The following is a 15,456-nucleotide window of genomic DNA, read 5'->3' as shown; positions in this document are numbered from 1 at the left end:
CCAATTTCAAATTTCACATTTCTGCTTTGATAGATACGTATAATATAATTAATACATTGAGAAAAATATAATTAATTAACGAAGTCTCCGATCAAGAAGATATCCTGTGCATTATTTCTAATCTATTGGTGATAGAAAGAATGAATTCCTTTTAATAGACAACAATCAAAAAGCATTTACGAATTGCTATGGCAACCAACTCATGTTAAATCTTTCTCGCTAACGATTTCTTTTTATTTCTTGTATTTGTCTCGTTTATTGAATTCTTATATCGGTAGATCGACTGAATTAGATAATAAATTCTCTTTGTAATGGCTAAATCTGTAACTGTTTACGAGAAACCAGTGCCACATATCGGTATGTATTGATAATAATATTTAGAAATTCAAATAAATTGAAGATGATTTATTTAAAAAGGATTACCTGATTGGTATGCTAAGCAATGGGAACTTCAGCAAAGTGTAGGAAGTAGAACATCTGATGCATTTGAATTGCGTAATTCAGGAAGGATCATTCGATCCGAAACAAGAGTTAAAACAGAATGGAATACATATATGAATAATGTTCGACTGGCAGATAGGTAAATATCATTTTTGAAAAATGATACATACTGTTTAAGTATAATAATTAAATTTAATGATGTATTATCAATAGGATAACAGAACTGTCTAAATGGGGAGAATTATTTGAACATTTATTAACAAGATTACTCTCTGAAATATATCTTTTAAAAGATGAGAAAGCAAACACGGAAAGAGAAATAGATACATTAAATTATCCTCTACGAGTTACCGCGGAATGTATATCAATGAGAGACTGCCGTCGAGGAACAGAACTTACTTATGATGAGGCTGATACAGAATTGAAAAAAGAACTCTGCATCATAGAAAATGTTAAAACTTTTTTGACCGATAAGTAAATGTGTATTTATTTTTATTATATCATATAATATACGTGAAGGTAGGCTATAGTTATAAGATTATTTTCATGCATTTTCAACAGGGTGCAAGCTTCATGGGAAAAATTAAATTGTTTGGAAGAAGTTAAATTTAAAATAAGTTTAGATATTGAAGATAAAAATGAAGCGATTAGGATTGATAAAGAAAAGCTTGAATTGGATCGTACTTGTGCTAATATTAGTTATAAACCGAATGCTTTGAAAAAATCAAAAAAGTAAGTGTGTAATAAAATTGATGAATGTCTTGTATACTAAATACATATTCATGTTATTATAGTGAGATATCTTATGAAAGTTGGATAGAACATTGTAATAATTTGAAAATTTTGGCAGACAATGAATTAAGTGATGTATATAGTTTTCGGGAAGGTATGCAAGTTATGCGCGACCGTGCAAACAATGATATAAAAGCTCAACAAGATGTTACTGACTTTGCTTTGAGAAAACGAATATATCAAACTCAAAAAGCTAGAAACGAACTTGAATGGCAGAAATTAAAGGTATATGATTCAATATATATATTCTTTTCTATTTAAAAATAAATTTTTTAAAATTTAATATCGACATTATAGATGCACAAAGAAATGGAAAATTTACAGAAAGAAATTGTACGATTGGAAGATGAATTTTTACATAAAACAGATGCAATAAAATGTGCCGAAACAAGATTAGAAAATCGTAACTACCGACCTGGTTTTGAATTGTGCGAAGATGAAGCACAAACGGGTTTAAGAAATGAAGTTTTACAACTGAGAAAAATAGAAAATGAATTAGCTAAAGCAATTGAAAACGCGAAGTATGTATTTATGTAAATATTTTATTACTGACGAATATATCTCATGGTGTTTCCATAATCTGTTTCTTACTTTTTTTTATAGAGCGACATATAATGGTCTAGAATCTTTACTTCTACGGGTTGATAGAAATTTAGAAGATAAACAACACTCACTTTCAACAGATATCATGTGTTTAGACATGAGATCAACATTAAAAACTGGCGATAGAACAAAATTACCTAACGAAACAGATCGTAATATTGTACTGACTCGTATGGAGAAAGAAATACCACTGGAATCATAAATTCTAATATTACATGTTGATTATCTATGAATCAGTAAAATATATAATACATATAAGTATGAATTTTAATATATCTAATATTTCATAAAACTGAATTTATTGAATCAGGATTAGCTTTAATTAAAGCATATTCAGAAATAAAAGTATCGGTCAAAGCTGCTTCTAAAGTTTTAACTGCTCGTCTATGTATCTCTCCAACTTTTTTTGGATCTCCGTGATTCATTTCAAATATGATATAATTTAGCCAAACCTTAGAATTATTTTTACCGAATTGTAAAGCGGCCATTTCATGAGGACGTCTTGCATATTTTAATACAATTTCTGGTTGAATAAGTTCTAATTCTGCCATTTTTTGGTGTAATTCAAGACACATTGGTGGTTGTAAGCAAAGACTATCGTACATTTTCCGAGCAGTTTGAATACCTAAAATAACATATCAAATAATATAAATACATAGTTATTGATGTTTGGAATCTACATTATAAGAAATAAAATTTTTTGATAGATACTTTTAGTTAAAACTAGCCATTCTATATAACTAGGTTTCATATCCTTAGAAATGTTAGGATGTTCTTGTACTGCAGCTTGAAAAATTTCTTCAGTTTTATCAGGACTTGTAGCTTGTGTATGTAAAAGCTTCATTCTCCACAAAGGTAATGACTTCTCACCAAGAATTTGTGTTGCCTGTATAAATGCAAGAAGTTGAAGATATTTTCTTTATTTTATTCTACTAAAAATGTCAAAAAAATATATATATATATAAAGATATTACTTTTACGAATACATTGGTAGCTTCCTCTTCTTGTCTTGTAACTAATAAATGTCTTAATCTAACATGCCAAAGACTAACACTATTTGGAATAATTTCAGTAGCAGAGGAAAGAATTTCTTCCAATTTTTTTTGTGCATTTTCATCTTTCTTGTCATTACTCAACATATCAATCTAAAATAAAATAATTTATTATTGTTCAATTATGAATTTTTCTTTGAATTATATAATTATTCAAACTTTCTATTTATATATACCCAATGTAAATAATATTTTTCCTTTAATTTTTTAGCTTGATGTGCCTGTGCTAAAGTATTTTTTAATAATTTTTTCTTAAAATTTGGGAGACTTCCTGCATCGTGATTTATTTCTAATAAACATTCTATATAAAGAGACCACATTTCCTCTGTTTTAATTTTTTTTACAGCTGTTTGATAAACTTTATTACAAGAAGTTATACGATCTCTTAAAGAAGATTGTTCAGAAGAATTAACTTCCATTATTGATTCGTCAGATGCAAATGGCTGTACTAGACCTTCCAATTCACGGCGTGCCATTGTATCCCACATTAAGGGTTCATGTGCATATTGTTGGATCATGTCACTATAATATATAAATGCAATGAAATAAATCATAATTTAATTTTAAGTTATTATCTATATATCCACAAAATAAAATTTACCTAACAATTTTTTTCTGTAATTTTTCTGCCTTGTATTCTTTTGTAATATTCAGTAATTCTATAATAAATTTGATATCTTCTATACATTTGCTTGCTTCTTTATATACGACATAAGCTCTTTTTAATGGTAAAGGCATGTCATCTTCATCATCTATTGCAGATGGAGTGCTTTGTGTTTTACTTTCATTATCTTCAGTATTATTTAATGTTTCATCTAATTCTAATCTACAAGCAACATAAAATATTGCTCTTATCTAAAATGACATTCATATAAAGTAATATTAATTTTTATTTACCTAAAAGTATCAATAAATAATAGTTGTGAATTTGGATGAATATGTAAACCACGAAGAAGAAATTGACGTGCGGTTTGTCTGTTATTATTTTCTTCAATTTCCCATCGTGCCGCAATGTGCCAACATTTTGGTTTATCTTGATGCACTTGTAACATTTTACTTATCATACGACTAACACAACTTTGAAAACGCTGAAACAAAACATTAGTATTACAGTTATTGAATTTAATCAATTTCAAATTTATTTATAAAATATATAAACTTACCACATGTTTGCAGAACTTTATATATGCAATCCAAAATCTAATATCATCTTGGAACTTAAATATAGCTTCTTTATATAAATGATTAACTTTATTTGCAATTGCATAATCGATATCAGATTTTTTGTGAGTAATACCGAATTTCTAATAAATAACAGAAAGATATATATTTAATTAAAATATATTATAAACTATATAATTATATGCAATATTATAAAAAGAAAAAGATATAAAATAAAAAAAAATACAAAAAATCATTTACATCTCTTCGTTGTTTAATTAGTTTCAAAAGATCCATTTCATATTGAATATATCGTAAATAGTCTTCTTTACATTTTGTATGTCGCTGAACTTTATATTCAAATTCTTTAAGTTTTTTTGCTATACCTCTGATGGAATAATAAATAAAATTTGTTATTAAAGTTATTATTAAAAGTAGCGTTGTTGTAAAGGTTATACAAAATTAATGTTAATATTAACATCATTTAGACTAAATTTTATTTGTATTTTTGTAGACAGAATGATAATTAGCATCAATGTATATCATGACATACCGAATTTCATTTTTATCAAAAAGTTTTATTTTTTCCATTTGTTCCAATTCAGGAATCATATCCTCACATCGCTTTTCTACAAATTCTGCCATCCTGACCTGTTTTTATTTATATATTTAAATACAAAACTTATTTTATTATAAATATTAAATTACAACACACTATATATATAACATTACTTTTCACGACCACGTGAAAGGAGCAAAATCCAACGGCAGCATGAAAAATAATATATACGTGCTTACAATAAAAAATATGAAACTCTAGAATATCGCGCCATCTGAAATTGAAAATACAAACTAAAAATTCTAAGCTATTCTTTCAGACTAATCTGGAATCCCTGTTATCTCTGCTGTAAAAAAAGGTTGTGAAAAATTAGAGTTACGTATAACGATGTAGTTTCCATTATTCTGTAATGAAAACTCTCAAAAATATTAAATATACTTAAACAATTATTCGAATTAACAACGATATGACAATATTGGAAAAGGTTAATTTATAATATCAGTATTAAAATATTGAATAGTGTCATTATTTTTAAAAATGTTCAAGCGAAACAGGTAATTACACGAGTTGCATTTTTATTGCTTCTAATAGATTTGATAAAGAATATTAGATATTGAATATTATATTTTTGATTGTAAAATAAAATAAAACATTAAATTTTTGATTATAAAATATTACTTATAGATTTCTTGTTTATTATATAAGTTGATGAGCAGTAATGTATGTCATAACAAAATAATAATGAAAGTTTATTGTTTAGGTTGAAACATAAAATGATTTGCATTGGTATTATTATATTTGCCTCTATACTTTATAATGAATTTCTTGTATATGAAATACAAAAATTCAAATGGGCATTAAGAGACTGTAAAGACTGTGTTAAAGTACTTCTTGTAGCAGATCCACAAATATTAGGAGAGAAAAATGAGGATTATACAGGTTCATGGCTAGCAAGATGGGATAGCGATAGGTAAGTATAATGTAAAAGTGAATCATTTGTCTTATAAATTTTTTTAACTACTTTTTAACTTTTTGAACATGTATCATAAGAAACTATAGAAGATATATATTTTTTTAAAAGATTTAATGGAATGTAAAAATTGATCTCAGTTTTGTTCCACAGTGTATTATTTACAGGTACTTAGAGAAAACCTTTTCAAGAGCTTTAAGGTATTCTCAACCACATGTTATAGCATTTCTTGGAGATCTCATGGATGAAGGACATATTGCTAATGCAGAAAAATTTAATAAATATAAAAAGAGGTTGGATTCTATATTTCAAACTCCTGACAATATCATGGTATATAGTTCTAAAAAATGATTTGAAAATGATCTATTTTATATCAATATGGTTAATATTTTGTCTAATTTACTTGATATCAATTAGAAAATCTATTTACCTGGTGATAATGATATTGGAGGAGAAGAAGATAAAGTTTCCACAAATATTCAAAACAGATTTCATTATGCATATAGTCAGCCTGATGTATTAGTTTATAAACGTGTTACATTTTTTAAGGTAATATATCTAAATAACAGATTTTAAATCTTCTGATTTTCATGAGATTCATTCTATTTTCTAGTATATGTGTATTTTTTTTGTAGATAAATAGATTGACTCATTTTATGCCAGAAGCTCCTAAAGATGCATTTCTTAATGATTATACAGAAAGAAATACAACTAATGTTATACTGAGTCATATACCATTATTATTTATGCCAGGAAGTTTTGTACAAAATGTATGTCTGTAAATACGCTTTTAAGTAAAAACGATACATGATAATGTTTTCTATTTATTTTTTTTTGTAGGTTATCAAAGAATTATCACCACAAATTATTTTTACTGCACATGAACATAAAGCATTACATATTAGTTTGGATACAGCCACAGATCAGTTAAGCGAAGTTTGGATTCTTCCACCTCATGAAACACCTTTATATCAATTAAGAATGGATGTAGGTGATATCCATGAAGTTCAAATACCAACATGTTCTTACAGAATGGGCGTTCGGAATATGGGTTATGGAATTGCATATATTGGTATAAAAATAAAAATAATAATAGTATTTTTATTTTTATTACATAATGAACTTTTCTAGTGTATATATATATATATTTTATTCTTATTGTAGATACTCAAGAAAAAATAGTTGAATTTACAATTCTATGGTTACCGAATAGGTTCTTGCAGCTGAAGATTTATATTTTTATTATAATATTAGTGATTTTGTTATTATTATGTTCTTGCATATGTACCTGTTGCTCCAAAACTTATACAACATACAATCGTATACCCACCATTTCACAGTACAGTAAATCTTAAAAGATGTTGGTACTTAAGAATTTAATTAATATTTATTTAGAGTGACAGTAATCCGTCCAAGTAATGTGATTGTTCTATTATTCATTGAATATTTTAAACAAAATTTCATGGAAATTAAAAATATTAATATTTCATTTTATTCTAATAGTCCATGATGGAAATTTTAATTTTATTTAATGTATCTATCAAAGGTTTCCCAAAGTTCCTTTATTATATAATATAAATATACATACGTGCCTATATCAGTGTTATGCACGTCCAGTATTATGTCTTGTGTAACACGAGTACATAGCTTACACAATGCTAAGAAAATTATATCAATTAATATTTTTCTTATATAAACAATTTAAAAAGTGTGTATAAAAGTACTGTATATAAAATTATATTTAAATATTCAATAAAAATTAAATAATCATACACACACACACACATACACATATACTATATATAAAGGCGTGCATACACGTAAATTTCAAGAAATAACATAAGAAATCTTAATTGTGATCTCTTATTTACAGCAAGGTTATTATTTAAACAATAACGAATCTGTTTATTTTTGCGATTTAATGAAGTTATAATAATCCTATGTCTATGCTATGTACATATACACGATTATCTTTCTCTTTCTCCCTTTCATTCTCTCTCTCTCTCTCTCTCTCTCTCTCTCTCTTTCTCTCATTATTTATAATTTATAATTAGAAAATGTTAAATAAATATGTATGTTGACTTTCAATGCGAGCTGTTTAATTATTTTTTTCATTTGTAAAATAAACATGTTTCATTTATTATATTTTTCTATTAACATTTATTAAATTTTTATTTTTATTTCTTATATTTATTGTACTCATTCTTTTACAAATGAATTCTCTGATTATAGATATTTAACATAGAGAAGTTTAATGTATATATAGATTACATTAGGTTATATGCGCCCGCGCGTAATAAGTGCACACATATATATATATGTATGTTTGTATAAAAACATTTGACGTAATAATGGAGCCGGCTGTTGAATTTGTATATTATTTTTTCAAAATTAATTAGTTATAAATATAGTAATACATTTTACAAGTAATTAATGTACTTCAATAACGTGTAAAATTTCTATAAATAAGATGGGCAAAAGAAAAGCACCTGATAATGCAGGGAACCCTAACCAGGATTTATGTGATTTTCTAATGGGTAAATATCAATTGTATATTTATATGAAATGTTTTATATATATATTTAATGTACTAAAGATATTTTCACTACAAATACATATGTTACAAAAAATCTAGATACATATATATGTCATATAATTTGTTTATAGAACTGGCAAATTATGAAAAAAATGTTAGTAAAAATATTTACAAATATAATGCTTATCGTAAAGCAGCTGGTAGTTTGAGTACTTTAACTGACAGGGTTAAGAACGGAGAAGAAGCCAAAAAATTGCCAGGAATTGGAGAAAAAATTGCTAAAAAGATAGATGAATTTCTTAAAACTGGAAAACTACGCAAATTAGAAGAAGTAAATAATTTAATATTGTATAAATATATTTAATATTGATATTTATTTGATCATTTTATTATAGATTAATAAAAATGATAATAATATTGCAATCAATCTCTTAACTCGTGTTTCTGGTATTGGACCTGCAAAAGCAAAAGAATTAGTGGAAGATGGAATTAAAAGTTTGAATGATTTAAGAAAACATCAAGACAAATTAAGTCATCACCAAAGACTTGGTTTAAAGTATTAGTGATAAGCTTTATAATCGTCATTTATTATATTGATATTTATTATTATTATGAAAAATATTAATTACATTTTCTTTTCCAGGTATTTTGATGATTTTGAGAAAAAAATACCTAGGACAGAAATAACTGAAATTGAACAAATGTTAAAGAAATATATTTATGAATTGAATAAAGAATATATTATTACTGTATGTGGAAGTTACAGACGTGGTAAAGAAACAAGTGGAGATATTGATGTATTAATAACTCATCCAAATTACATTTCTGAGGAAAAAGAATCGAAAAAGAAGAATGATTTACTTAAAAATATTGTTGAATATCTTGAAAAAAAACAGTTAATTACAGATACAATGTCTCTTGGGTCAACAAAATTTATGGTACACATTTTCCCTTTTGTTTCAATAAGATTAGTAATAAATTCTTAATTTAAAATTTTATTCATAGGGTGTATGTCGTATACCAAATGATAAAAGTAAGTTATTCAGACGATTGGATATAAGATTGGTACCATGTGATCAATATTATTGTGCTATACTTCATTATACGGGCAGCGATCTTTTTAATAAAAACATTAGGGCTCATGCATTGGAGAAGAAATATACATTAAATGAATATACATTAAAACGACTTACAACAGAAGGTACATATAAATAAAATTTTTTAAATTATATGCAACAACTTTTAATGAATTTTTATTTTAGGTGTTCCAGGAGAAGCTGAAAAAATTACATGTGAAGAAGATATTTTTAAAATATTGGGACTTCCTTATAAAGAACCAAAAAATCGAGATCTTTAAACTCTTTTATTCTATATGCATGTAAAATTTATTTTGAACAATGAATTAATATTTAATATTTATAATAAGAAGTTCGAATGTGTACATATGTCTTAAATTTTGAATCGAAAGGTTAATACTTTTTAAATCAATAGTCAAGGGTCGTATAAAAATTATTGATATTTATTTATAAAAATAGCATATAACTATAATAAAACCAAATATTATTATTTATTAAACTTTAACAAATATTCATTATCTCTTTCATGTTATGTGTTATTATTCTCTCGTATTATAATAACACTTATATTGTTTTATTCAATAATAATACAGTATAATTGTTTATTATTAATTAGAAAATAGCAAATACAATGAATATTAAAAGAATTAAATTTTTTCGAATATATAAACAATTAATGTAAGTAAGTAATTATCTTAATATCTATATTACATTCCTTTCAGAAATTTAGACTGTAATTACAATGTCTTTCTTATAAAGCAGATGTGCAATAAGTAACCACAATGCTGTTGTCCACAAATTGATAACAAGTTGAGTAGAATGCGTTTGATCATTTTCTTTCCACGACCAAGGAAATAATCCCATTGTAACAGAATGTCCAATATAAAGAAATATTGAATTGGCTCCTGCATAACAACAAAATTTTATATATATATATACTCGGAAATATATTTGAATTAAAAGAATACTAATGCTTAAAATAATAAATATATTTTATATTATTTACAGACCTGCATATACAAATGGTGTTCCAGTCCAAAATTGCTTATAGTCAATTAAATAATATAGTATAGCAAATAAAAGGAAAGCAAAGCTGCATGTTGTTAATACAAACGAAATTGTCATCATTTTTTTGCTAAGTGGTACTATACCATCTTCTTTACTAAAGTTGCATAAAAATCCAGCAATAATACCCTAAATTAATATAATCACATAATACTTGTTTTTTATTTATATATTTTTATTTTTATTGTTAATATACGAAACGAGTGAAATAGAATCTTAGATGAATTTTTATATCTATATGTATGTATTTACTGCATAACAGAAAAATAATTTACCGTAATCAATGACCATAATAGCCATCTTAAGATTTTTGAACTACATTGGTAATAATATAGTAAAATTTTTCCTGCATGAATTCCCAAATAAACGATAAATATAGCTGACAAAGTATTCATAATTCCTGGAAAATATTATATTAAATATGTATAATATATATATATATATATATATATATATATATATATGTATGTACTGAAAAGAATGTACGTTTAAGATTGATAATAACATGCCTTCAGGATCATGCCGTAATATAACTCCATAGACAGGATTTTGTGTTTGAGCATACATGTGATTACCAAAGACATATCTGTCTATATAACCAGCTGCTCCACCAGTACAATTTATGTATTTTTTGAAAGTATCATATCCTCCTGGTCCTAAATATCCTTTTGGACAATTTGCGACTGGCAAGAGAAAAGTTATTAAAGTGTGAGCAGTAACGATACTTAAAATAATCAACCACTGAATCCAATTTTCTAGAATATCTCCTAAAATAAAGAATCGTCCAAACTGCAACAATCAATTTAACGGTATTATTTTCTCTCTTTTTGAAGTCTTTTATAAATAAAAGAAGCGAACCTGTAAATGCGATTTCATAAATATTGTTTCTATCACAGTACAAACAAAATAAGAAATTGCCAAAAGTTGTAAAACACCAGGAAAACGGAGATCTTCTAAATATTTACTTTTTTGACTATTAATCATTAAACCAAGAACTATTAATACCAATGATCTGGCAAAATTGCGTAAAATTATTTTCGATCGTGAAGATGTATTACGAAGCTCTGCCCTTTTTGATATTGCTATTGTTAAACCCATTATCCATGCAAACCTATAATAGAAACTTATAATATATGTGATTTAATTATATAAAAAAATTAATTAATAATAATTTACCAAGGAAGCACTAAGTCAGCAACAGTAAGACCAAACCAAGCACTATGATTAAAAAATACATATTCTCCTCCTCCATTATTAACAAATATCATTAAGAGTATAGCAATACTAGAACAGAAAATGAATATTTTATTGTAAAGATAAAAAATTTTATACACGAAATTTATTTCCGTTTAGAAATAGAATTACCCTCGAAACGTGTCAACTGATTGTATCCTTGTACTTAATCGAGTTATATTCATTATTGGTTGAACTGGACTTTCAGATTCTTGTAATCTTGTTAAATCCTTTATGATAACACATTTAAAAAATAATATGATATTATTAAAAGAATAATAAAATTAATAATTATTTGGATATTTTATCATGACTATTTGAATTTTATGATGTACTTACATCATGGATGTATGTTGTATCTCGCTCAAAATAATATTTTATAGCTCTCAGAATTACTTTTCCTGTTTGTATTACAATTATTAACATAATTAATATTACTAGTGCTGCTAGTAATGCTAGAAAATAAAATAATAATTAATTTATATACTATAATATTAGTTATAGCATAGAAATAATATATCAGAAACGTTTTTTAAGACGAAGTAAAAACATATAGCTTACGAAAATAAGCATCAGATGGTTCATTAATTACATAAATATCTGAACATAATTCTTTAGCAGAGAGATTCCATCCATAACTCCCATGTTCTTTGAATACATATGTTGTGCTACATGGAAATTTATAAACATAATTATATACATAATGAAGAATTCAATGAAAATATCTGACTATATTTATGTACATGTGTATATATACATATATTATACTTATATTTTACTTACTGACACCATTCAAGATTAGTCATATAATACATATGAAGTGGATATTTTGTAGACACTAATAATGTTGTGTTACTTTCTGCAGATAAATTGGTTGTTGGTATTCCATGACACTATGTAAAATAAATAATGTAAGTATTATTCTGCACATATACAGATGTTTCAAATTATAATATTTGCTTTATAATAGATACATACCAATCTACATTCAGAAAACGTAGAATAGAATGTAAGATTTTGTTTATATTTATTTATAATACTCAAACATGCTTGATCAATTCCAAGTGATCCATTTGAATTTAAACAGACGTTGGTTGCTTGTTTTATGACAGAAGCCATATTTTATTTTATGCATTTGCTACTAACAAATTTTTTTTCTAACTATAAAACCAAAAAGACATTGGTATTAAAATAACATACGTATATTATACTTAGATTTTAATAAATATTATTTTTATATAAGTTATGAATATAAATGTTAGCAATAAAGTTGTATAAATAATTTATTATCGAAAGATTCATAATAATTTGACAACTATCATTCAGTATGAAAACTATTATAAAAAAAATCTAGCGTCATATTATTATTATTCATATTACCTGCAAACTAATAGCACCCAATATTTTATTGTTTTGAGCAAATGATTATGAACATGTTTACGTCGCAGACTTGAATACTAAAATGACAATTACGCACTATTCAATGCAGTAGCTCCATCGAACTTTTGCGCGAATTAGTAAGGGAATTTGTCGCTATGGTGCGCAGCAAGAGAATCCTTTCTCGAAGGTAAAAGAATAATTTTCGCGTTCAACTATTCAAAGTAAACTAATATCAGAGAAACGTATTGCCACAGAGAAAATTATGATAAGGTAGCGGTCAAGGGCGAGGTTTTTTTTGCTATTGTACTACAGCGTTAAATTGATACTTTGAGAAAGTAATTATAAAATGAAAAGAACTTTGTCAATCTGACGTTTTACTCCGTAAAAAGATGACGGCAAAATAAATTAACGAAATTTCTAAAATTTTAAACATATTTGAAACATTTCTAGTGGAAGTATTTTAAAAAATTAAAATAACTTGTTATTTTGTGAATCTGAATTACTAATATAAAAAAATTATTTTAATTTTTTATTTTTTTTAATCATGGAAACTGTCCTTTAAAATTTCAATACTAAACAATTTTCATCTTAGGGTTATTGACCACGTGTAATATAAAAAATATGTGCTTTTATTAACTTCGACAATTATCGAGTTAGAGTTTTCTTTTGTATTTCAACAAGTGAACGCAAAAGTTTCTCTACATATTTTAAACGCAAAAACTTTAACATAAAGCTTAAATATTAAAGTCAGTGAAATACTGAAGAGGATCTAAACGATGATGATCCGTTTTTTGATGATCGATCCCTCAACGATCTAACCAGAAACAAAAAAGAATAAGAAGAAAAAAGAAAAGAAGAAAGAGAAAAACAGAAGAGAAGAAGAAAAGAAGAAGAGAGAAAAAGATCTGCAAGATACTGAGCCAGTAAGACCGTTCAAAATCTATTTATCTGTCGAATTATGATTTGCAATGTAAAATGAAATATATTTAACGTCTAATTGAACTTAGACAGAAGAGAGATTTTAGAAAAATTAGAAATATGCAGCCATTCGCCCGGTAGTACTTGCGTTTTATAATTACATATATAATTTAGTTACAGATTTTAGATATAATTCAGACATAGATTTCGAGATTTCGCAAGTACTACCGACCCAGGTCCCACCACGTGGAGGTAGCTGCATCTGGGGACCCACGGGCTAACGGGGACTCTACTCTAAAGTTCGCGTGACCGGCGTGATCAAATAATCGGCGTTCTATAAAACGAAGTCCCCGGTAGGACTTTTAATCGCGCCCGACACTCCCGGGAGTGTTATAATAACGGTGACTCTACTCTAACTTCGCGTTCGCGGCGTCCACGCACCAACCGAGAATTCAGGCGGCTAACTGGAGGAGGGTCAGTCCACGCTTACGGATAGCAGATCCATACCACTCGGCAGCACACGAACCGACACACGACCGGTCATTTATTCGTTTTAGCAATCAAACGAAGTCCATTACCGTAGGACTTTTAATCGCGCCCGAGAACACCGCGCCTGTGCCCGCCGACACAGGCACGAGTGTTCTTCTTATCCTACCCGTATTCGCGTCTAACAATCGATCATGAACCGAACCATTCGCCGATATATCGAAATCCGTGAAGAAGAGGAGAAGAGAAGAAAGAGTAGAAAAGGAAGCTGGAACATGCGCGCACGTGAAAACGATAGAATTCGGAAGAAAAGAAAGAAAGGATAACCGGAAGGTAACACATGCACGTGTGAGAACGATGAAATTGAAAAGAGAAGATGGACATAGAATGTAGATACGCTTGACCAAAACTAGAGTACGAAAATCGAGCTCGATTTTTCGATACTGAAAGGAGACCCGCACAGAAGCCCACGCCCATGAGCCCAACTCATGAGACCCACCCGAGAGAAACTATAATAATTAATCTGGTGTATTCATTTCCGAATATACAAAAGATATAAGAATCAATATAAAATGTATGAACTTCGACGTTTACTTTGGAATTACATAGAGAAGAGATTTTGGATAAGTCTTCAAATATGCAGCTATTCGCTCGGAAATACTTGCAGGCTATAAGATATCGATACATCACAAGTACTGCCGACCCAGGTCCCACCGCGTGGAGGTTGCTGCTTCTGGAGACCCGCGGACTAACGGTGACTCTACTTTCTACTACTTCTACTATTATCAAAAAAGCAAAGCAACGGGGCGACTTCCACTCCCGACGAATTCAAGCCTCCAAACGCTAAAATTGCAGCCCCATGCGTCTCCGCATTTGGGAACCGACTTACGCATAGCTCAACTATCCAACATCGGAAGCTTCGATCACCACTTGAGCACGACCGGTTGTGCTTTCGCGACAAACGCCGGAACCCAAAATTGAATCCTACCGCACTCACGGATACTTACGCGAGTATTCCGGAAACACTCACGCGAGTATGTTAAGTACGTTGGAACCAATGTTGGACTTAAACGCGCCCGAGAACACCAACGCTTATGCCAGCCGACGTAAGCGAGTGTCCTTCTATCTTGCCCGAACGGGAGAAAAGAAATCTTTCTACGCCTGAGGTAGAAAGATTCTTTAAA

General features: G+C 27.9%; 4 protein-coding genes across 6 annotated transcripts; 2 read left to right on the top strand and 2 right to left on the bottom strand.

The window, feature by feature from the left end:
- Nucleotides 1–34: 34 nt before the first annotated feature.
- Nucleotides 35–2,236, top strand: LOC127063299 (tektin-B1). Its single transcript, XM_050992868.1, has 7 exons — nucleotides 35–357; nucleotides 418–580; nucleotides 655–915; nucleotides 1,003–1,173; nucleotides 1,236–1,458; nucleotides 1,531–1,754; nucleotides 1,837–2,236. The coding sequence occupies exons 1-7, from the start codon at nucleotides 312–314 to the stop codon at nucleotides 2,036–2,038; spliced, it is 1,290 nt and encodes a 429-aa protein (XP_050848825.1). The 5' UTR covers nucleotides 35–311; the 3' UTR covers nucleotides 2,039–2,236.
- On the bottom strand, nucleotides 1,760–4,830 carry LOC127063294 (U3 small nucleolar RNA-associated protein 6 homolog). Its single transcript, XM_050992862.1, has 10 exons — nucleotides 4,782–4,830; nucleotides 4,603–4,700; nucleotides 4,311–4,437; nucleotides 4,052–4,192; nucleotides 3,786–3,976; nucleotides 3,490–3,714; nucleotides 3,065–3,410; nucleotides 2,811–2,981; nucleotides 2,548–2,722; nucleotides 1,760–2,461 (listed from the first exon to the last, which is right to left on the bottom strand). Exons 2-10 carry the CDS (start codon nucleotides 4,692–4,694, stop codon nucleotides 2,121–2,123), a joined length of 1,809 nt encoding a protein of 602 aa, XP_050848819.1. The 5' UTR covers nucleotides 4,695–4,700; nucleotides 4,782–4,830; the 3' UTR covers nucleotides 1,760–2,120.
- Nucleotides 4,831–4,939: 109 nt separating this feature from the next.
- LOC127063301 (DNA polymerase beta) lies at nucleotides 4,940–9,708 on the top strand. 3 transcript variants are annotated; one of them, XM_050992872.1, is made up of 8 exons: nucleotides 4,940–5,162; nucleotides 5,369–5,578; nucleotides 5,746–5,908; nucleotides 5,996–6,127; nucleotides 6,214–6,348; nucleotides 6,419–6,650; nucleotides 6,743–8,115; nucleotides 8,758–8,903. In XM_050992872.1, exons 1-7 carry the CDS (start codon nucleotides 5,146–5,148, stop codon nucleotides 6,931–6,933), a joined length of 1,080 nt encoding a protein of 359 aa, XP_050848829.1. In that variant the 5' UTR covers nucleotides 4,940–5,145; the 3' UTR covers nucleotides 6,934–8,115; nucleotides 8,758–8,903. The 3 variants fall into 3 exon arrangements, with proteins under 3 accessions (XP_050848829.1, XP_050848831.1, XP_050848830.1); XM_050992874.1 differs by lacking the exon at nucleotides 6,214–6,348; XM_050992873.1 differs by lacking the exons at nucleotides 4,940–5,162; nucleotides 5,369–5,578; nucleotides 5,746–5,908; ... (1 more) ...; nucleotides 6,214–6,348; nucleotides 6,419–6,650 and adding exons at nucleotides 8,246–8,445; nucleotides 8,510–8,670; nucleotides 9,120–9,315; nucleotides 9,377–9,708 and having other exon boundaries at nucleotides 7,764–8,115; nucleotides 8,758–9,052.
- Nucleotides 9,709–9,780: 72 nt separating this feature from the next.
- On the bottom strand, nucleotides 9,781–13,017 carry LOC127063295 (heparan-alpha-glucosaminide N-acetyltransferase-like). Its single transcript, XM_050992863.1, has 12 exons — nucleotides 12,869–13,017; nucleotides 12,467–12,649; nucleotides 12,272–12,381; nucleotides 12,050–12,156; nucleotides 11,828–11,943; nucleotides 11,621–11,718; nucleotides 11,432–11,539; nucleotides 11,114–11,366; nucleotides 10,765–11,044; nucleotides 10,531–10,655; nucleotides 10,201–10,384; nucleotides 9,781–10,095 (listed from the first exon to the last, which is right to left on the bottom strand). Exons 2-12 carry the CDS (start codon nucleotides 12,605–12,607, stop codon nucleotides 9,917–9,919), a joined length of 1,701 nt encoding a protein of 566 aa, XP_050848820.1. The 5' UTR covers nucleotides 12,608–12,649; nucleotides 12,869–13,017; the 3' UTR covers nucleotides 9,781–9,916.
- Nucleotides 13,018–15,456: the final 2,439 nt, after the last annotated feature.

This window comes from Vespula vulgaris, chromosome 4, assembly GCF_905475345.1.
Source record: "Vespula vulgaris chromosome 4, iyVesVulg1.1, whole genome shotgun sequence".
NCBI lineage: Eukaryota > Metazoa > Arthropoda > Insecta > Hymenoptera > Vespidae > Vespula > Vespula vulgaris.
The sequence above is the reverse complement of the archived record's forward strand: the minus strand, read 5'-3'. Positions and strand labels throughout refer to the sequence as shown.

What these genes read in the sequence shown, in the direction of transcription:
- LOC127063294 (XM_050992862.1), bottom strand. Translation starts at nt 4,694, where the DNA reads ATGGCAGAATTTGTAGAAAAGCGATGTGAGGATATGATTCCTGAATTG. An exon ending in TAATTAAACAACGAAGAGAT is followed by an intron (nt 4,193 to 4,310) that starts GTAAATGATTTT and finishes GTTATTTATTAG; the next exon opens with AAATTCGGTATTACTCACAA. An exon ending in CTACCAATGTATTCGTAAAA is followed by an intron (nt 2,723 to 2,810) that starts GTAATATCTTTA and finishes GCATTTATACAG; the next exon opens with GCAACACAAATTCTTGGTGA.
- LOC127063299 (XM_050992868.1), top strand. Translation starts at nt 312, where the DNA reads ATGGCTAAATCTGTAACTGTTTACGAGAAACCAGTGCCACATATCG. An exon ending in GAAACCAGTGCCACATATCG is followed by an intron (nt 358 to 417) that starts GTATGTATTGAT and finishes TTATTTAAAAAG; the next exon opens with GATTACCTGATTGGTATGCT. An exon ending in AAAGCAATTGAAAACGCGAA is followed by an intron (nt 1,755 to 1,836) that starts GTATGTATTTAT and finishes TTTTTTTTATAG; the next exon opens with AGCGACATATAATGGTCTAG.
- LOC127063295 (XM_050992863.1), bottom strand. Translation starts at nt 12,607, where the DNA reads ATGGCTTCTGTCATAAAACAAGCAACCAACGTCTGTTTAAATTCAAAT. An exon ending in ACCATCTGATGCTTATTTTC is followed by an intron (nt 11,944 to 12,049) that starts GTAAGCTATATG and finishes TTTATTTTCTAG; the next exon opens with CATTACTAGCAGCACTAGTA. An exon ending in TTATGAAATCGCATTTACAG is followed by an intron (nt 11,045 to 11,113) that starts GTTCGCTTCTTT and finishes TGATTGTTGCAG; the next exon opens with TTTGGACGATTCTTTATTTT.
- LOC127063301 (XM_050992872.1), top strand. An exon ending in GCAAGATGGGATAGCGATAG is followed by an intron (nt 5,579 to 5,745) that starts GTAAGTATAATG and finishes TATTATTTACAG; the next exon opens with GTACTTAGAGAAAACCTTTT. An exon ending in TTATGGAATTGCATATATTG is followed by an intron (nt 6,651 to 6,742) that starts GTATAAAAATAA and finishes TTCTTATTGTAG; the next exon opens with ATACTCAAGAAAAAATAGTT.